General features: G+C 37.5%; 1 protein-coding gene across 2 annotated transcripts in view; it reads right to left on the bottom strand.

Moving 5' to 3' along the window:
- The window catches only part of gpd2 (glycerol-3-phosphate dehydrogenase 2 (mitochondrial)), a 37,604-nt gene that overhangs the window by 4,745 nt on the left and 10,143 nt on the right, over window positions 1-22,716 (bottom strand). For both annotated transcript variants that reach the window (XR_013818347.1, XM_079841542.1), the window contains exons 7-16: window positions 20,045-20,209; window positions 18,169-18,313; window positions 17,861-18,054; window positions 9,560-9,694; window positions 9,101-9,276; window positions 8,495-8,626; window positions 7,203-7,361; window positions 2,933-3,045; window positions 2,520-2,598; window positions 1,268-1,366 (exon numbers count right to left, since the gene is read on the bottom strand). Coding sequence is in view for 1 of the 2 variants with exons in the window: in XM_079841542.1 (XP_079697668.1) it covers window positions 1,268-1,366; window positions 2,520-2,598; window positions 2,933-3,045; window positions 7,203-7,361; window positions 8,495-8,626; window positions 9,101-9,276; window positions 9,560-9,694; window positions 17,861-18,054; window positions 18,169-18,313; window positions 20,045-20,209 (1,397 nt within the window). In the remaining variant the exon portion in view is untranslated. The remainder of the gene's footprint in view (window positions 1-1,267; window positions 1,367-2,519; window positions 2,599-2,932; window positions 3,046-7,202; window positions 7,362-8,494; window positions 8,627-9,100; window positions 9,277-9,559; window positions 9,695-17,860; window positions 18,055-18,168; window positions 18,314-20,044; window positions 20,210-22,716) is intronic.

Raw genomic sequence — 22,716 nt, 5'->3', positions numbered from 1 at the left:
ATAAACTGACATTTAACAAAAAGAGACTAGGTTCTGTTTTATGTCATATTTAATTTTATTACGGTGATAATCATATGGACACTTATTGCCTGAACCACACAATAATATGTTTAATATTTGTTTTAATGTAAACAAAAAAAGGCAGGCTTATGTTTTATATTTCGTTTAAATATACATGCATTGAAGATAAGGTATGCGTTGCCTGAACCACATTTGTGAGGCTATTAATATGTTTAAGATGTTTAAGGCAGAGTGGTGTTTTATGACATATTTCGTTTTATTGTAGCCTAAAATATAGCTACATATAGAGATAACCGGAGTGAGAGCGAGCTGAGTGACGCTATCAAGAACGCTGCTGTTCCATTAGCAGAGTACCGGAGTTGTGTCCTTCCGTCCTCTGGAGTTTGTTCTCCTGAGTCGAACTTGGCAAGTTTGAACTACCAAGGACGCAAGTCACAAATTTGCGTACTTGGTATTGAGAAACGAACCTGATTTGTCACCCAACCGGACCTCTGTGCTTTAGTGTTACTTCTCACCAAGCTTCGCAAATCACTTGCGTCATGTGTCACAACGTCCCTCGTGTGATCTCTCAAATGACAGAAGACCAGAAGCATTGATTTCTAATTAAAATTATTCTATTGTTTTGCTTCAAACAGATGACATTGCTTGATCCACTGAGGTCATATGGATTACGGTCACAATCACTGTGTGTGCTTTTGTAAGCGCCAAACGAGCTGCACCCATTCACTTGCATTATATGGACTCCCCAACATTTTCTTAAAAATCTTTTTTTGTGTTTATCTGAAGAAAGAAAGTAATATACATCAGGGATGGCATGAGGGTGAGTAAGTGATGAGAGAATTTTCATTTTTGGGTCAACTATCTCTTTAAAAGGTTACTGGTTCAAACCCCAGAAAGGGTGATTATTACTTTTAACACCTTTCTCCTGATCCATATATATTAAACTAATTGATGTTTCACTATGGTAAAAAGTGCAGAATGGTGCTGCTCATTATTAATTAACTGAAACTCTTGAGACACCAGATCAACTTCATACTCATTCCGACGTAGGTATGACATTTCAGAGCTACTAATCACTGTGAACCCATCGGATTATGACAAAACATGGATGGTCTGACATGTAGATAACAAGCACTTTTATTTTTAAGGATTTCACACCTACAACTACAAATCCTACCTGAAACAGAGCGACACCAAGACAACCTGTATATAAATAGCCGTTATTATGGCTTCTAAGGGTTCATACCTGTAAGAACTCATCCAGTTCCACTTGTCCGTTTTTGTTGAGGTCCACCTCGTTGAGGATCTCGTGGAGGGCGTTCTCATCAATCTGAATGCTGAGTTTCTAAAAGAACACAAAACAGTGATAGAATCAGTATCTAAGAGACATCAGAGTCAGGCTTAAAGAAAATGGACTGCATGAGAACCAGAGACAATGAGAGCTGAGAGAATGAAGGCTAATAAGCAATTTAGGGTTTTTGGTGATAAATGCAAACACATGCTTCGTTTCTCCCGCAGCATTCCAGTGAAACTGTAGCTCTCCATTCCACCTATCACTCACAGTGGTGGAGCGGAAGATGTTTAAGTACAGGTCATCTAGTAGTTTAAATGCATATGTGGCCTTGTGATAATCCAAAAGAAACACACTAGACTTTAGAATCACTAATATTTGTAATATTTTTGAAAGAAGGCACTTATGCTCACCAGGGCTGTATTTATTTAATCAAAAATACAGTAAAAACAGTAATATTGTGAAATATTATTATGATGTTATATTTTATTATTTGTTATATTCTAAGCAGTTTGCTGCTTATTATTTCTGTGGAGACATGATACAATTTTTTTAGGATACATTGATGCAATGTTAATTTTGACAGCAAATTTTGATTTAGTTTTAGTCATAGTCTTTTGACTAAAATGCCATTTAGTTTTATTCATATTTTAGTCATTTGAATGGTTTTAGTCGGCTAAATCTACAATAGATTTAGTTGACTCAAATCTAACAGTAATTAAATAAGAAATAAAAATAAGAACAAATAAATACTATAGAACAAAGATACAAATAAAATACACAGTGCTTGAAGTTTGTCAGGTAGGTCTAACAATAGTATTCAGGTAAGAAATACTACCTACAGACATTGAATAAAGTATGTTTGAAATGTAAAATAAGTGCATAGTCTTTTGTGTATAAACCCTTTTTAAAGCTACTAAAGTCACTTTAAAAACTAACACACAGATCCAAACATGATTTTCTCCCACCTGTTAACTTTCACATAAACCAGCACTTGGCCTACCATGATTAAATAAATAGACGTTAGCCAAGCGTGTAAGATTATATATATATATATATAAGTTTTAAAGGAACAGTATCAAAAACTGATAAAAGAAAGGGTGCAAAAAACCTTGACTAACATTATGGATTCAGGGAAACAATGTTATATGTAAACAAAAAAATGCTAGATGTAGAATATGGTTGTTACATTTAGATTATATCTCACCTCTAGCACTTGCTGAACATCCAGTGTTGTGATAAAGCCTTTACTCTCCTTATCAAATTTGTAAAAGCGCTTCTTAAACCTGTTATACATAATAAAGACAATATTAGGAGAGTGGGAGATGTAGGCTCTTGTACACACACACACACACACACACACACACACACACACACACACACACACACACACACACACACACACACACACACACACACACACACACACACACACACACACACACACACACACACACACACACACACACACACACACACACACACACACACACACACACACACACACACACACACACACACACACACACACACACACACACACACACACACACACACACACACACACACACACACACACACACACACACACACACACACACACACACACACACACTATACCTTGCCACCTCTTGGCCAGTAAGTGAGATCTCTGTAGTCTTGCTGAGCTGCTCAGAGCGAGCTTTATAACCCATCTCCAAGTGCAGGAACTTCTGTGCTGCCTCCAGTTCTTCCTATAGACAAACAAAAACAAACTCGGCTTAACTTTCCAAAGGATCAAATGGATAAAATAGATTTTAATGCATTATTTATATCCCCTGATCATTTCAGTCTGATTGTAACAGGTTTGAGTGGCACAGTTTATTAACTGTTCATTTGAATCCAATAAATCCAACAGGCAAGGAAAACTCAGGAAACAGAATAATACAACAACGAAAATACTGGCAAGACAGGCCAAAGAACTGAACAAAACAGTATATCAGAGTAAACTAGGGAACTAATGAGATCAATGAACACCAGGTGAACAGTAAAATAGTAAAAATAGACACAGAATAGGAAACTAGGGCTACATTCAGACTGTCAGTCCAAATCCGATTTTTTTGCATTTCCGATTGAAATACGATAAGATTTAGCGAGTGTAAACGGCAATAAAAATCACATGAAATGTGCCAAAAGTATTGGGACACCCCTCCAAATCATTGCATTCAGGTGTTCCAATTACTTCCATGGCCACAGGAGTTTAAAATCAAGCACCTAGGCATGCAGACTCTTCTACAAACATTTGTGAAAGAATCGGTCGCTCTCAGGAGCTCAGTGAATTCAAGTGTGGTACCATGATAGATTGCCACCTGCGCAATAAGTCCATTCGTGAAATTTCCTCACTACTAAATATTCCATGGTCAACTGTCACGGTCAATAGCTACAGACCTCCAAAGTCAAGAACGTAGAGAGCTTCATGGAATGGGTTTAATTGGTTGAGCAGCTGCATCCAAGCCTTCCATCACCAAGTGCAATGCAAAGCGTCGGATGCAGTGGTGTAAAGCACGCCGCCACTGGACTCTAGAGCAGTAGAGACGTGTTCTCTGGAGTGACGAATCACGCTTCTCTGTCTGGCATTCTGATGGACGAGTCTGGGTTTGGCGGTTGCCAGGAGAACAGTACTTGCCAGACTGCATTGTGCCAAGTGTAAAGTTTGGTGGAGGGGTTGTTTTTCAGGGGTTGGGCTTGGCCCCTTAGTTACAGTGAAAGGAACTTTTAATACTTCAGCATACCAAGGCATTTTGGACAATTTCATGCTCCCAACTTTGTGGGAACAATTTGGGGATGGCCCCTTCCTGTTCCAAGGTCCATAAAAGACATGGATGAGCGAGTTTGGTGTGGAGGAACTTGACTGGCCTGCACAGGGTCCTGATCTCAAACCAATAGAACACCTTTGGGATGAATTAGAGAGGAGACTGCAAGCCAGCCCTTTTCGTCCAACATCAGTGCCTGACCTCACAAAATCGCTTCTAGAAGAATGGTCAAAAATTCCTATAATCACACTCTTAAACAGTTGAAGCTGTTATAGCTGCAAAGGGTGGGCCAACTGCATATTAAACGATACGGATTAAGAATGGAATGTCATTAAAGTTAATGTACATGTAAAGGCAGGCGTCCCAAAACGTTTGGCAAAATAGTGTATGTGGTTTGAAATACTTTTCAAATCGCATTTCTGGAAATCCGTTCTGAAAATCCACTCTGATCGGATTTCGCATGGTTTATGTGACTTTCTCACGCCATGTAAAATGTATATGTTAGACATTGTTATAAGAAACATGCTGAAAGTTACTTGCAGTAGCAAGGTTGTGTTGTTGCAAAGTGTCGGATGAGCAGAAAATGATATTATAACGTATAACGTATATTATAAATGTTTTGAAACTGGTGGATACGACAGCACAGAATAAAGCCACGCATACCAGCCTCCTACGGTTCTGCCACTGCCTCAGAAGACGCAGTAGTCCACCGTGGCGGCTACACATTTTCACACCCCTTGTATTGCAAACCCCTTTATGTTGCGGTTGCTGTTTTGGCGTATACCTACAAATGCAACAACATTGCCATAGAAACCAATTCAAATATCTCAGAAAACGAAAGCAGCATGGACACAAATCGGATCTGAACAGTTGCAATACACAATATGGACAGTCAATCATTTTAGATCAGATTCCAATCAGATACACAAATAATCAGATTTGGACTGACAGTGTGAACATAGACTAGGACTGAATCCGAATTCACGTTTATATCTCGCAATTTTGATTTTTCTTCTCAGAATTGCGAGATATAAAATCAAAGTTGTGAGAAAAAAGTCAGAATTGTGAAATATAAATTCACAATTATCACAATTATCTTTTTTTATTCTGTGGTGGAAACAAGCTTCCATTGACTGCTACTACAGAACTGTCACTTTCTGCCACCAGGTAGGCTCCGCCCACAAAACACTGAAATGGTCTATTGTACCCAACAGCGAACTCACAGATCATGTCAAAGTGTTGTTTCTCATTTCACATCTGAAGAGGGCATTTCAAGTCTTCAAGGCACAGCAATAAATAAATAAATAAAGGGTCAGAGAGAGGACGGAATATGAAATTATTCATATGAAAGTAAATTACAGTTTTTTTATTTTCTTTTTTTCTATTTCTAGATGAGATTGGGAATGTTTGAGGCAGTAAAAATGATTTAAATTCAGCCAAAATTCAAACGTGTTCTATACGTTAACGTTCCTGCAGTGCGCAGGCTGAAAATACTGTCTCGGCTTTGCAGAGCTGCGATATACCTGCGCTGAATCAAGACTCCCAGCAGAGCATTGTGTCGCTGTCCGCTCATGTGTGTGATGGGTGTGGTGCACCTGCATTGTGAGCAGATCTGAGCGCTGAACTCATGGGAACTGAACAGTATCAAAGCTGCACAGTGATCGGTGCTATTATTAGCGCTTCTGTTTATCAGACAGGAAACCCACGACCAACGTGCAAAAGCTGGGGTAACTCTATCCCCTCCTTACAAACGCACTACACATACACTCCTGTGAGCACAGACGTAATAGCCATAGTCATCTAGAGGTGTTGTGCTAAGAGTTCATTGTACAGTTGAATTGTGTTCTTATCTTGAAGTGGAGACTCCTTGTTAGAAAGACTATTTAAGAGTCACACTAACAATAGCTGCAGTCTATTATTAGGGGTTACCTAAATTAACCTGGCTGAGACCTTTAGCATTCGGTCAAGACAAAAAAAAGTGGTGCTCAGGGCGAGGGTAGCAGGTTTGTACAATCAATTTAGGAGATAAATTCCATACATCACTTTAAAGGATTAGTTCACTTCAAAATGAACATTTCCTGATAATTACCCCCATCTAATCCAAGATGTTCATGTCTTTCTTTCTTTAGTCAAAAAAAAAAATTTCAGGATTTTTCTTCACATAATGGTTTTCAATTGCAACCAACCGTTTGAAGGTCCAAAGCAGTTTCAAAGGGCTTCAGAGGGCTCTGCACAATCCCAGCCTAGGAATAGGTTCTTATCTAGTGAAACGATCGGTCATTTTCTGAAAAACAAACAAACATTGATATACTTTTTAACCTCAAATGCGTGACTTCGATGTTGTTCTTCTTCACTGCGCATGACGTCATCGTGTCGGAAAGGTCACGTCCATGGCGTATAGGTGGAAGTACCGACCCAGTGTCGAAAAACTCTCCTCCAACTCTAAAATTGTCCGACATAGTTGTTTTACCTTTATTTTCGTAAAGGCCGTTTGATTTAGTCTTTGCACGTTCGTTTTAACACTGGGTCGGTACTTCCACATACATGCGACCTTTCTGATGTGATGACATCATACGCCCTTACGCCGTGAAGAATCACAACACCGAAGTTGCGCATTTGAGGTTAAAAAGTATATAAATGTTTATTTTTTTTATAAATGTTTATTTTGGTTTCTCTAGATAAGACCCTATTCCTCAGCTGGGATCATGCAGAGCCCTCTGAAGCCCTTCGAAGCCCTATAAACCAACCAGTTGGTTACCATTGAATACATTATATGGAGAAAAATCCTGGTATGTCTATCTCAAAAAACGTAATTTCTTTTCGACTGAAAAAAGAAAGACATGAACATCTTGGATGAGATGGGGGTGAGTAAATCATCAGGAAATTTTCATTTTGAAGTGAACTAATCCTTTAAGTATTGCCACAAAAATGTTCAGGACGAATTTGAATTGTGATTAGAATTCATTCACACTCTAAATGTGAATTTAAAGTGGATTCTGCTTTCATTTTAATTAAAAAATTCACATAAAATGAAGGGGGAAAAAGCAGCACGATGAGACTGCATTCTAAAGAAATATACCCTGATATAAATTACATACTTTCTTTTTTTGCTCAGTCCACTGCAGTTCTTTGCCCATGATCTCAACGATACGTGGCAGAGCCTCGTCTGCAGCCTGTACGTTCAGAAAGCCCAGTCGTGTTCGACGAGCAATCACATCGATGGCTGTACATGCATACTCCTTTATAGCGTACTGCACCTAAATCCAGACAGAAAGCACCACATTTAAAAAAATAAAATTTAAGACATTTTTAAGACCTGCACAAATAAAATGAATACCTTAGCTCCATAAACTACAAGCACATAGAATCTCAAAATAAATATTGTTTCTTAGATTTTATTACTTAATTAAACGGACCCACATTCAATTGAAAAACAGGGTAACTGCAAGTTTAAGTTTTATTCAATATGTTTTTGAAGTTGATTTATGTACCAACATGAATACATACAGATTAGAGATAGATCAATATTGGATTTGGCTCAAACAATAATAATTTGCTAAAAAAATAAAAGACAAAAAACAGATCATTGTGCTGATACTAGTAAAAATCTACATATTGAAATTAATAAATAATGGCTGTTGGTCTTTTCTTTTCTTTCTTTCTTTGTGTAATGAAAATTGTAATAATATCCCACATAATGCAGTACCATTGTGACTCTTATTTTGAAATATCAGGATGTTACTACTCCCAGCTGTTCATTACAATAAAAGTCTGAATTAAGACTTTTATTGGAACATTCAAGATATTTAAGATGCGTGATATAAAGTCGCAATTGCAAGAAATGAAGTCAGAATTGCGAGTTATAAAGTAAAATTCTGAATTATTTCTCGCAAAATTATGACTTTATAACTCACTACTGCGACTTTATATCATGCAATTCTGAGAATTGCGAGATGTAAACTCACTATTGCGAGAAAAGTCAGAATTGTGATATATGACAAGATGTCTTTTTTCCCCGCTCAAATTTGGACTTTTTAACTAGCAATTGTGAGTTTATATCTCGCAATTCTGAGAAAAAAGTCTGAATTGTGAGATAAAAAGTTTAAATTATCTTTTAAATTGTTTTACTTTTTAATTTTTTATTCAGGTACGGAAACAAGCTTCCATACTAATGAGAGTGACTCAGCAGCAACACTTTTTTTTTGATGAATGTAAAATTGAATTTTAAATCTGAACAGTCAGTTCCTCTTTCCATTAAAAAAGCTTGTCAGAGAAAAAGGCCAATGTCAGCAGTTGCTACAGTAGAATTGGTCAGCAATGTTTCAAAGGTGGGGCTTAGCAAATGGTCCACTAGAGGTTAATTCTTAAGTTGCTTAAGATAAGTGCTTACCTCACTCTCTATGTAGGGAAATTCAGACACAAGGCGTTTCCCCAGTATGGGCCATCTCTTGCCTGTCACGTGAGCCATCTTAGCTACATCAAACGCTCTTCCTCCATAGGTGGCAGCCAAGTGCTGGGCAACCTGTGAGTTTAGAAAATGAAAATGTTACTCCTTAGGGCTTTTTTTAAACTGACGAGTAACTGGTGGTCACCTTACAGGAAACCCACTGTAACCAAGGCTAGTCTAAGATTTTAAACATGTTGAGGTGTTTTCTTCATAATTCTTTAACAAGCTTATGGACACCTATGCTTCGTTAAGCATTCTGACAAATAAACACGACCCCGTTTACATCGATTCAAACTCTTCTTTTATATCTCTCACCAAAGGTCAAGTGCTGTCAAAAATATCTGCATGCTGACCTTTTTAAATATGCTGGCAAAACAACATCCATGGTAGCGCTACGGCTCCATCAAGCTCTCGTGCTTCCAAACAAGGGTTTGCCAGACTTTCTCTTCCCCACAGAATCAGGGGGGACTGAAGCGTTATGGAGCAGTTGAACATGCTCCAAAGAGCTTTGACTGGCAGAATGCTAAGCAGTTAAGCTTCAAAACCCACCTCATTTTCCAAGCCGTAGTCTTGAACCAAGCGAATGTAAAGGGTGGGGGTCCAGTCCTTCCCACCCTCCAGCATCAGACCGACCGTCCTGCTGGGCCCGGATGAGAGGTTATGAGCCTTTACAGCAGCATCAAGTGTCTCCTCAGCCATGGAACGATAAGTTGTCCACTTCCCACCTACAGTAGATAGAGTGTTATTATGAAATCTTTATACTACCTGTCAGTAACCCAATTGGCCAATTCCTCATTACAAAACAGTGTTTGTGTATTTTTAATACTTTGTCATATTTAAAATGTTCTGTGTGAGATCTAATTATTTAAAAATATTTTGTACTTAATATTATGTATTTTTTGCATTAAAAAGAGGACTTGTTTATCAGAACACACACTACTGTACAAAAGTTTTACAGAAACTATTTCTAACAAAATGGAGACCAAGGCACAAATTAGTGGCACTGACCAGCGATTGTGACGAGTCCGCTGTCGCTGATGTTGACGATGTGGTTGCGACAGATGGACTGCGTGTCTTTGGAGTTGGGGTCGGTGACCAGCGGACGAATGCCACTCCAGGCCGCCAGGACATCCCCTCGCCGCACTGAGAACCAAAGAAACCAGAAACGCTGACAATCTCTGACAGCTGAAGTGTGTGTGCAGTGTATCTGATTGACAGGACTACAATAGGCTACCCTATTGTATGTCATACATGAAAATGACAGCGATGTCTGCAATAAAAGCTATTTTGTCTGATAAATGATCACAAGGGAACATGGAAAGCGAGATTGTCCGTAAAATCTTGAATTGCTTTGTTACTTTGTTAAACCAACAAACCATTACTAGAACATCATGTACGAGTCCGGAGTCAATTTCCCTATTGTGGTGACATCTCAAGCATTAATTATTAAGAGGGAGTTGTGTATCGATCCGTGGTACACCTGCCACTGTAATATGCAGGTTGATATTTCTGAATGGGGGGAAAAACATAGACAGCACTCTCATTATCAAAGGGCATCTCTGAAACATTTATGACAAGGCTAGGGAGCTCAGCAGACAGCAGACTTGGGAAACCAATAACACACACACCTTGAGTCTAAATGAACCTCAGCAATAGACCGCTGGGCTGTCGAATGCATTCAAGTAATCTAATTCTCAAGGGGAGAATTCAGTCCATTTTCAAGCTGTGGAATGCACTTGGAGAGTTCTCGAAGAGTCACGATCGCCATACCTATTAGGGATACGCAATATATCGGCGTATTGGTATAGGCCAATATTAGCATTCGAAAATAACTTGCTGAAAAGGGAAGCTAATAATAACAATTAGGACTGTCAAAAGATGAATCGCTATTAATTGCATCCAAAATAAAAGTTGGTGTTTAAATAATATATGTGCGTATACTCTGTATAATAATTATTTATATATTATATATATATATATATATATATATATATATATATATATATATATATATATATATATATATATATATATATATATATATATATATATATATATATATATATATATATATATATATATATATATATAAATATATAGAGACACAAGCATGTATATATTTAAGAAAAATGTATTACATTTATATATAAAATATTTATATTTATATACAATATAAATTTTATAAATACAGTTTGCAAATATTTCTTAAATATATACATGAATGTGTGTGTATTTATATATACATAATAATTATACAGAGTACACGCACATATATTATGTAAACACAAACTTTTATTTTGGATGCGATTAATCTTTTGACAGCCCTAATAATAATAATAATAATAATAATAATAATAATAATAATAATAATAATAATAATAATAATAATAATAATAATAATAATAATAATAATATTAATATCTGTGTTAAAAATATTCCAACATGCATTTTGCCTGTCAACATTAAACTTGAAAATGGGACGTGAAGTAACACAACTGATCACAACAAACAGACAAAGGGTTAGTTCACCCAAAAATTCAAATTCTGTCATCAATTACTCACCATAACATCATTCCAAACCCATAAGACTTTCGTTTATCTTTGGAACATTTTCTTTTTTGGGCGAACTATCTATTGAAGCACAAAATTAAATCTCGAGGAACTTTAACTCTTTCCCCGGCAATGTTTTTGAAAAAAGTTGCCAGCCAGCAGCCTAGCACCAGCATTTTTGATCATTTTCATGGCCCAGACAATATTTTGTTATATGAATATCTGAACATGCAATATATAAGAAAGAACAGACCCTCTGTTCATTTTGAGCAAATTTTGAGCAAAACCCTGAGAAAAATCACGTTTTTGTCAGATACTATGTCTAGATTTAGAACAATGATCAAAACATAGATGGAGTAGATCGAGTCAACATGCCTGCACAGTCCTATACTTCATCCTGGGTCACCATTTCATTCAGTAATGTTAGGCAATTTTTATTTATATGCTATTTAATGTTGATGATTGTGTTATTTTACATATGCATTTAGCATGTACGCACCAGGGGAGGCAGTGCCTTCTCAAAAAAATGAGATGAGAAAATAATTGATATTGCAAAAATAAAACAACGCAAATATTACAAAATGTGATATTAAAACGTGTAGAAGTCACATGTTTTTATAAAGTAACACTGTCCTACAGCGACACCCGCACTCCTGCAGTTAAAGTTACAGCGGGAGGATTGACTCCTCTCCCTTTATTGACTTCAAAACAGAGCCCCCAATGCGTGCAGGGTTTTTGTGAGGCAATTTTAATGAATGGGGGAAAGTTAAGTAAAAGGAGGCAATGGCTCCAACTATGATTGGATACGATCGGTTATAATTGGATATGATTGGTTCGTGCGATAAATCCCGGCTCTTGATTCCATGCCGGCCTGAATGAAGACAATGATGGCATTAATGGGAAGACTAATTAAAAAGAAGTAAACAACTCAGCTTAGATATCAATGCTTTATGTCACGTCAAAATCAAACTTGAAATGACCTAAAAACATGATGACTGTGGGGGGTCATTGAATTCAGGTGTTTCAATCACTTCCATGGCCACAGGTGTATAAAAATCAAGCACCTAGGCATGCAGACTGCTTCTACAAACAGAACTGAAAGAATGGGTCACTCTCAGGAGTGAATTCAAGCTTGGTACTGTGATAAGTCCATTCGTGAAATTTCCTCACTACTAAATATTCCACAGTCAACTGTTAGTTGTATTATAACAAAGTGGAAGCAATTGGGAACAACAGCGATTCAGCCATGAAGTGGTAGGCCACGTAAAATCACAGAGCGGGGTCAGCGCATGCTGAGCCACACAGTGCACACAAGTCACCAACTTTCTGCAGAGTCAATAGCTACAGACCTCAAAACTTCAGATTAGCTCAAGAACAGTGCATAAAGAGCTTCATGGAATGGGTTTCCATGGCCGAGCAGCTGCATCCAATCCTTAAATCAACAAGTACAATGCAAACGCTTCTTTGTCTGGCAATCCGATGGACGAGTCTGGGTTTGGCAGTTGCCAGGAGAACTGTCCTTGCCTGACTGCATTGTGCCAAGTGTAAAGTTTGGTGGAGGGGGGTTATGGTGTGGGTTTATTTTTCAGGGGTTGGCCCCTTAGTTCCAGTGAAAGGAACTCTTAATGCTTCAGCATACCAAGACATTTTGGACAATTTCATGCTCCCAACTTTGTGGGAACAGTTTGGGGATGGCCTTACTGTTCCAACATGACTGCACACCAGTGCACAAAGCAAGGTCCATAAAGACATGGATGTGTGAGTTTGGTGTGGAGGAATTTGACTGGCCTGCACCTCAACACCTCAACATATATATATATATATATATATATATATATATATATATATATATATATATATATATATATATATATATATATATATATATATATATATATATATATATATATATATATATATATATATATATATATATATATATATATATATAAAATATTTTACACAATTAACTCAGCAACCGTTTTTCTATAATTCTTTGGCTAGCATTACATTATATGATCATGCTCTTATTCATGCAAATGCTTTAAAACCATTCAAGCACCACAAGGCAAAAGAGAACGCACTGTCTGTTAATGTCCTGTGCGCCAGAATCCAGTTCTCTTAACGAACAATAACACACAGAATTATGCCAAAATGCCCATTTTGTCGAGTATTCTCATAAGAGCAGTCTTAAATGAGTTAAATAACCTTGTACCTTTAATAAGGAGTTATTCTATTTATGCAGACAGACAGGTAGAAAGGCCACAGGTAAATATGACATTTATTATAATGGGTTTATGTGAAGATTGTTTTAAATTCACTTGAAATTGATATAGCTTTTAATTATACTTTAATATTGAATGTCTAATATCATTAATGTTTTTAAAAAAAATGTCAGAGACATCAGTAGCAGTTTTAGGATCAGTGATACTAGCCTTCATGAAAAGATGCCATTACAACAAATATTTCAAATATAGTGTATTTAAATTGTCTGTACATTAATTTGGAGAGTAACTGTGAAATTATAATAGAAAAATGTTAAAAACGCAGATGGTTAATTAATTACAGAAAATGTTTTGCAATTAATTATTAGTTTTTTTTTTTATCGATTGACAGCACTAGTGTATGTATATATATATAAATAAATGTGAGGACTCATTTGAAAACACCACTGCACACCACTGGTAAGCACTGCTATCACTTGTTTCTGCTTCTTTTTCACATGTGTTTTGATCAGGAAATTCTGTACTTTTTCAGATGATGTATAACAGCGCACCCTACCGTATAACAGTGAAAACACGGAAAGTTGGAAAATTCTGTCAATGGCGGGGAAAGAGTTAATCATAAGATTTCTCTCTGTTTGTCGTTCAAGAATAATCTTGTGTTTTATCTTTCTACGGTGTTTGTCCTCATCACTGTTTACTGGTTGTACGACACATTTTCTTTATTATTTAAAACTTCTATGTAAATAAATTAGAAAAAAAATTGGATCATCATATTTGGAGTGTTTGATGCATATTTGATTAGTTTTGATTCAGGATTTCACATTTCAAATTCTAGATTGGAGCTTACGTGTGAATGCTTCTTAGAAAAAAATAATTTCAGTTATCTAAAATATAAAACAATTAGGGCCAGATTTACTAAAAGCTTGCACCAGCACAAACCCTTTTTTGGCATTAAAAAAAAAATATAGAATTTCAATTAGCGCTGAAAGGGCATGGACACAGTTATTTTTGCGGCTGACTCTATTGCATATGCATTTGTAGGAGTTTCCCTTTCAGATGCAAAATTTATGTGAGGAGAGTATTTAAATGAATCATGCAAGGTAATTTACTAAGGTTTGCACAGAAATTCTATATTGGTGGCTTCCTATATGGTTACCCTCCTTTGAACAGGTTTGATTAAACTGATTAAATTACGATCAATGTAATGACATTTTTGAATGAGAATTCCAAAAATGAGAGTCCCAAAAACTTAACTTAAAATGTCTCCATTCTCTCTCTCTCTCAAACAATTTCTCTACTTGAGGGACAAACAACAAGATCTTGCCGCAACACTGTCAGTGTGACAAATCTCCCACAGTCAAATCCCTTTAGCTGCCTTCAGTAGAGCAGTTCAGTCCAGTTTCAACCCTGCATCCAGAGGCAAGGTCTCTGTGGCATTCCTCCATCGCTCAATCTTTATTCACACTTTCAATCAACCCTCCCGGGTCAACAGAGTCGCCCATCCGGTCTCTCATTCTCGCCCGCAACAAAGTAGAAGACACCCTGCCACACGGCAGCCGTCACATTGTGGTTTTGAGTATACATTCTGTTAAAAAACTGACAACCGGATGACTTTCCACAGTAGCTGAAAGACACATGCAGCGCTGAATGAGATAACGAGACTCAACAAACTCTTAACGACTTGCCCAACAATCAGAGAAAGGAGGAAGCGTTTTTTGCGAAGGGAAAATTAGTTATGAAGCTAATCAATCAAGCAATCAAGCCCGCATCCACGGCGCTTTGAACAATTAGAGGGCTGCGCTCAAAAATCAATACCTCTGCTTTCAGAGGGAGACGCTTGGAGTTATCAGTCCAAACTAGTTACTAGACTCAACACAACCAATACAAGCCTGCCTGTCTATTCATTCACATGCATGCAGAAATGAAAGTCTCTTTTTTTTCATGCAGCTTTTTCATATTTGTCTAAAACACTGTGGCAGAAATAATCCATTCATACCCTACTGTTCAAAAGTGAGGTCAGTGCAATTTTTTTAAAAGCAATTTACTCATCAAGGACACATTATATTGACAGAAAAATACTTTTACGTTGTTACAAAAAACTATTAAAAATAAATGCTGTCCTTATTAACTTTCTATTCATTAAAGAATCCTGAAAAAAATGTACGCCATTTTTCACATAAACAAAGCAGCACAATCATTTTCAACTGTAATAATAAGAAATGTTTCTTGAGCACCAAATCAACATATTAGAATGATTCCTGAAGGATCATGTGATTCTGAAGACGGATGATAATGGATGATGAAAATTCAGCTGTGTCATCACAGGAATAAATTACATTTTAAAATAAATTAAAATAGAAAAGTTATTTTAAATTGTAATAATATTCAACAATATAACTGCTTTTACTGTGTTTTTGATGCAGCCTTGGTTATCACAAAAATCTGACGAAACCCAATCTTTTGAACGACGATGTTTAAATTGAGTCACACCTTATGCAGACTGTTTGCTGTAAAAACAAAACAGGTAACACTTTAGTTTAGGCTCCGTTTCTCACTATTAACTAGTTGCTTATTAGTATGTATATTGCTAGGATATTGGCTGTTTATTAGAACTTTTAAAGCACATATTAATGCTTTATTCTGCATGACCTTATTCTACATCCCTTGATTCATACCCAATACCTAAACTTAATAACTACCTTATTAACTATTAATAAGCAGTAATTAGGAGTTTATTGAGGCAAAAGTCGTAGTTAATAATTAGTTAATAGTGAGAATTGGACCCTAATCTAAAGTGTGACCATAAATCATTATCTAATCATTCTCATGTTGCTCAATCCTCAAAGCTCTTTTCCATACAACAATTATGTTTGGTTATCGTTAACAATTCCTGCACATGTGTTCTGGCAATGTAGACAGAACAGTAATACAGTACTCTGACAGCGTTTCCTGCATTTCCTGTTGCCTTTCCATAGTATTTTTTTTTCTCCATACTATGCAGGTCAATGGGGTCCATCGACTGTTTGGTTACCCATATTCTTGAAAATATCTTCTTTTGTGTTCAGCAGAAGAAAGAAATTCATACAGGTTTGGAACAACAGAATTTTCATTTTTGGGTGAACTAGCCCTTTAACAGCAATTATTGGTGCATGAATGCATGAATGAAGTCCCAACAGGGTCTGGGAAAACAGACCTTTTACAAGAATATTTTTATATTCATTTATTTTCAAAATTATCTCATCCTTCGGCATTTATTTTTTCCAAACATCTCTTCTCCAAAAGTACTCAAATAATTAGGCCACTTCTATTGCATAACATGGTTCCCCAGGTGAATAGGGTAAAACATGTAACTAACAGATATCATCATACTTCCCCAATGTATTAATTACATTAAGAATGTAAGGTTTTCTGAAATGTTGTTTAAATATGCAACTGAGGTATTATAATTAATTAAATAAGCAATCATTTGCATACATTTCCAGAACAAAAATCTGAAAATTGGACAAAGCCAGGTTCTAAATTATTCTTGTTTCATTTTGTTGACATATTAGAGTCAACGGTTTTACAGGGGAGATTTTGGATATCTCTTATCACTAAATCTGCAAATGCTGTCAAAAATAAATGATTACCAAGTTTTTAAAATCAGGTAAATGATATATGAACAAACCTATAAATCTGTAAAAAAGAGAAAACTTCAGAATATAGATAAAAGAGAAAACAGTAAAGTTTGGTGTATGTAAGTGCATGCGACTCATTTTGAGAGAATGTCTGTAATTGAAATCTACAGATGCAAATAGAGTGCAATAAAATAAACACTTATAAGTGCATTTTGGGTGTTTTCTTTCTACCAGTCTGAAACAACATATGGGACACGGCTGGCAAAATGAGTCGCAATGAGTAAATTTGAAAAAAATTAGCTATTGTTATTTTAAAAACAAATCCGAGTTAAAGGTTTCTGAAGGCTCCAAAACATGATCACCTAGCAACCATACCTTAAAATCCCTGCTAATAACACCAAATTTGGCACACATAAAGTCAAAACCAAATATATATAGGAAAAATATACTGTATATTCAACTTTTTTCCATGATACCACAATTGTTTGATTAAAATTAATGAAACAGACAGCCTATATATTAAGGCCTACTGTACCGCACGGATAGTTTATAATGTTACACAGGATATTTTTCCCCAACAGTTAACCAAACGTTCACTTAAGACATAACAGATTTTTGTGTGAATACTCGCCAAGACATATATTTTGAAGTACTGTAATTCTGTGTTTGTGCCCGCTGTGAGAGGTGTCTTTGTGCGCATGCATCGGATCTGTCTGTCAGCGCGAGTAAGATCGTTTTTCATGGACAAAGGAAAGGTACTCTAAAAAGGTGCTCAAAATTGACCAGTGCATGGAAAACAGGTTTTTTGTCTGTTGTGTCTTGCAATTTTCAGTTTCTCTTTTGCTCTAGGTGTAACTTTGTCAGCATGTCAAATTTTAAAACCATTTAAAAGAAAAAGCATAAGCAGTGTAATTTACCTTCTACGTCAGGGCTGAGGTAATTGCGGACTTCTTTCAGGATAAAGTTGATGTCCTCCTCCATAGGGATGGGATGGGCTGTGATTTCAGTGGGAGTGTCTGTCGTGCCGGCGATAGTCATTTTCTCCCAGGGCAGGAAGAATATGACACGCCCATCACTAGTGGCGGGGTCTAGAAGCCCCATGTTGTCTGGGCTATAATCGGGAGGAGGATACAAATGTACGTCATCTCTCTCTGCACTGTTAACACCATAAAAATACACTTGAGGAAAAAGAGGTAGAATAAGTTTGAAGGATTCAGGGAGGTACCTGTAGTATCCAGGGATGACAATGTGCACTCCTGCGCTAGGCTGGCAGATGTTGGCAGTTTTCTGGTTGTCCATTTTGCGCAGTGAGTCAGTGAAGGGGCCGGTAGCGTTGATGACACATTTGGCACGAACGTCAAACTCCTTCCCTGTAAACGGCAGAGTGAGGTGTTACTCTGAACTGAACACAGCTGACCTGACCCCAGGGGTCATTTGCTAAGAATGGAAGACAAATCTATTAAAAGGACAAAAAATGTAAAAGGGTAACCGAAAGGTGACGAGTTAGCACTGGTTTGTGGGAAAATTCTACTATAAAAGAAAGCAAAGATTCAAAAGACAACCTATATGTAGACTTTACTTTAGGATCTCATGTCAATATCTTGATTAATTAAATTGGTCATGTGGTTGGTGGCGATAGCCTCGTGGGCAGCACGCCAACATTTAGCGTTGTTGCATTTTGGCCGACCCAAGTTCGAGTCCCGGCTTATGGACCTTTCCCGAAATCACCCATAATTGGCATTGCTCACGCAGACTTCGCAGCGGTTTCAAGTTGGTCATGTGTATGGTCATCATGTCGACCAATAGAAAGCTGCTTGGTTTGAAAGTTACCTCTGTTTGAGTTGTAAGCTTCATAAATCGTGACCAGGGCTTAAAAACGGAAAAAAATATCAATCGGTTCACTCCGAGCAGAATCGATATTATAGCGTTTCCGTTTTTGCGTTCCTCAATAAACATTACTGTTCCGAAAACGGTTTGATTTGAAAAAATACCGGTTAATAACGTTATTTTAATTTAGCCTATACTTTAAACAAATATGTATAAATAGACTTATTTTTCACTCAATAATAATATAACGCATGGTAATTAAACTTGAATATTTATTTCATAACATTTTTAAAACCACAACAGAAATACATGCATTAATTACAAAGCATAGCGGACCTGTTTTAATGGAGCGTTAGACAATCTAAAGTGGCCCTCTTATGCCGAATTATTTTCAGAAGAGTGATAACATTCTTTGTACATAACTTTTTTTCAACACGACTTGTTTTAAAAATTGCATGAATAAAGAATAAATAAACTGGATAATTATTGCTCTCTTAATGCACCGTCAACTGCTAATTTCAAAGCAAACACTGCGCAACACTGCATCACATAATCAAATTCAGTCAGCTAATAAAGCTTGATCATTTAATGCAATATAACATACCATTTAATATGAAGCATCAACCGTCTATATAGAAAACATTGACCTGTCCTGTATTGGCAATCTGAAAGACTATGGGAAAAATGTTTGATAGATGCTATAGCCTACTTGGATAGGCTTAAACGGAATCCATAAACTAGTCTAAATCAGTCTATTTGAGCTTAAAGTCCGTACTACTTATTTAAACGTACGAAAAGAATGTCCTCCAATACCTGCGCTTTCATTGTAGACCTCAGCGGGGAAAGAAATGTACTTGAGGCATGAAAATGCGCGCTCTGCACTGACGGTAGATTCATAGATGATGGTGCATTTCACTCACGCTTGATCCATCAACGTCACATGCCGTACTACTCAATTCATGATTGGTCACTGCCAAAGTAAAATATTAAAAGAACGATAAAATAACGTTATTAACCGGTTAATGGTCATTTCAAATTAACGTTTCTGTTCAGAACGATTCAAATTGATTTTGATTTCGTTTTCGTTCCTCTTAAAATTTCGTTCGTTTCCGGTTTTCGTTTTCGTTCCTTGAACCGGTTCAGAGCCCTGATCGTGACACCATTAGCAATAGACAATATACCTTTTTTGTCAATTCAGCAAAATTTCGCTAATGTGACCGCACCTTTTTCTCTGAATAATAGATCATTTCGTTTTCGGTCCGGGCATATCTCACCTGTGACCATGTCTCGGCAACGGGCTCCACAAACGTTCTCTTGGCCCGTTTTTGGATCTGGTTTCTTTAGCAGATGAACCACCTCTGTGTAGTTAGCAATAGCGGCCCCATGACGGGCCGCTGTAAGAGCGATGGCCAGGTTCATACGGGCGTCATTGTGCTGTCCTGAAAAGAGCCGGAGCAAAATGTCACTCAATACACATACACAAAAAACTTAAACGTAATAAGTTAAGTACAGTACTTGTACTTAATTTAAATAAAGCTAAGTATTAGGGTTACACTTTATTTTAAGGTGTTTGTGTTACAGGGTAATTATGCATTTAAGTCCTGTGTAATAATAAATAACTACATGTACTATAGGGTTAGGATTTAATTATGCTTAATTTATAGGGTTAGGGGTTATTACAACAGTAACGTGTGTAACAAGGACACTGTAAAATAAAGTGTTACCATATTAGTACTATCCCTAAAAGGCAACTTGCTTTTTTGCATTTTTAGAATACTAAAAGAAAACTTTTAAAATAACTTCTTGCAGTTTATTGAAACGCTTTCCCCATATAGCTAGAATCTCTAAAAAAAAAAAGTGTAACTTTAGCAATTTTTTTGTAAAATTGCCCCAAAGCTATAGCTACACGCACACACACAATTTACTTAGCTTTCAAAATGGGGACATTCCATAGACTTCTATTGTTTTTATATACATCTAGTTATACACACTATAACCTAACCCTAAAAGTTTTAACTTATTCACTGTTTTTCCCAATCAGGATGCCTCCAAAAGGAGGTTTTGTCAGATTTAGCTCACTTCTGGGTACAAATGTGTCCCCAAAATACAGTAAAGTAGGTACACAATGATTTACTGTACATGCCAGAGGCCACTGAGTCAAGACTTGCTTCAATGTTTGAAGTGGTGTGACGGCGTTCAATATTGTTATAGGGCCATTCGAGGCATTTAAACAATTTCAGACACATTTGAAACATGAATTACAGGAAACCTTGAAGCCAATGCGATATCACTCTATTACGGCGACTAAAGAGCTACTAGAATTAGAAAACGCCTCTGTGTTCTCCATGCTAAAGAACCAGAGGGATAGGTAACCCACGTAAGCATGTCTAATGCTAACACATGCTCGGGGCAACTCCACCAGACAATAAAATAATAACACAGGCAGGAAGCCTGTTTAAAGGGCACACTTCTCAAAGAATAATGTGCAGTGAAGGCACCAGCATGCTTTGTTAGAGATCCCATGAACCTGCGCTGGCCGGATTTGGGCTCACGGCTGTGCGCTCAAATCATGATGCAGGGAAAACATCCATGTTAAGAAGGATAATGCGCACATCTGCATGTTGGAAAATTGTTAATATCATGTAAGAGGACGAATCACAGCTCACACGGAAAGCTTTGTCCCGCAGCAGTAGATAGAAAACGCTTGGCTGAGCTTGAATGTTTATTAGAGTACAGCTCGCAGGTACGACGAAAAGAGCAGTGCTTTTGTGCTGCAAGCGAAATTATAATGAAATAAAGAAACCGTGACATTACAAATGACTGAAAACGCAGATAAGGGAGTTTTAGCGTCAGATTAGATTAATAAAAAAGACCTACAGAAAGAATGAATGACATATCATAGCGGAGGAAGGATGTGACGGGCGGCCGTGCACGCGGATGAGATAGTGAAAGAAAGAAAGGGAGAGAGGACTCAAGGAGGATGAGGGACAGGAGCAGAAGAAGCGATGCGAGTAGGGGAAAAAGAGAGAGAGGAAGAGAAATAGAGGGAGGCAAATAGCGACAGGCAGGCTGCGATCTCCAGCGGAGAAGGTCAGATTCGGAAATGTCACGGCCGTGATTGTTCCAGATTGAATAATTGGAGAGAAAAGCCGGCTGACAACCCAGGGGAAGGAGGGATGGTGAGGGGGGGAGGAGGAGGAACGGACGTGGGGAGAAGAACGAATAAAACCTCTAAACTGTCATTACAATCGCTGGGTTCGATTCTCCACACACATACATACGCAAATTAAGACGCTTTTGAACGCAGTCACTGGGCGGCACGTAAACACACCGCGGCAGGGAACAGAGCATCCAGACGTCTCTTTGCCTCTGTTTCTCCCACAGATGGACGCGATGTGACAGATCGCTGCTCAGATAGCCGCCGCACACCCCCTGAATATAAGCTGCCCGCGCACCCTGCGAGGGACCGTGTGTATCAGTGTGGGCCAAATGTAGTTTGACAGGAAGCACCGGAAGGCAGGGTTGGAGGGCGGGGCTTGTGCTGCCCCGGACGGGACCTTGAATAAAGGGGACACATTCTGCACACCCAGACTAACCAGGAACATATGGAAGTTTTGCCTGGTGGCAGCCTCGGGCGGCCCAGGGCGCAGACGGGCCAAGAGAGAAAGGCACAATGAGTTTGGCCCGTAACAGCCGGTGGCGGTTTTCCAGAGATTATGCAGGAATGTCACAGAGACAAATGAGCTTGCACTTATTGCTGCATAAAACAACAAATGACAACAGTTGTGACAACAAATCACGAATTGATCATTATGATCACAACTTCTATTTAAATTGCTTTAACAAGCTCATTGTTTCTGCCTAAAGGAATACATGTTAGCTTACTGCATGATTTGTATTGTCTTTTAACTGTACATTTCTTACTTGACTTCGACACAGTCACTTT

The sequence above is a fragment of the Gobio gobio genome, assembly GCF_949357685.1.
Source record: "Gobio gobio genome assembly, chromosome: 17".
NCBI classification, from domain to species: domain Eukaryota; kingdom Metazoa; phylum Chordata; class Actinopteri; order Cypriniformes; family Gobionidae; genus Gobio; species Gobio gobio.
The sequence above is the reverse complement of the archived record's forward strand: the minus strand, read 5'-3'. Positions and strand labels throughout refer to the sequence as shown.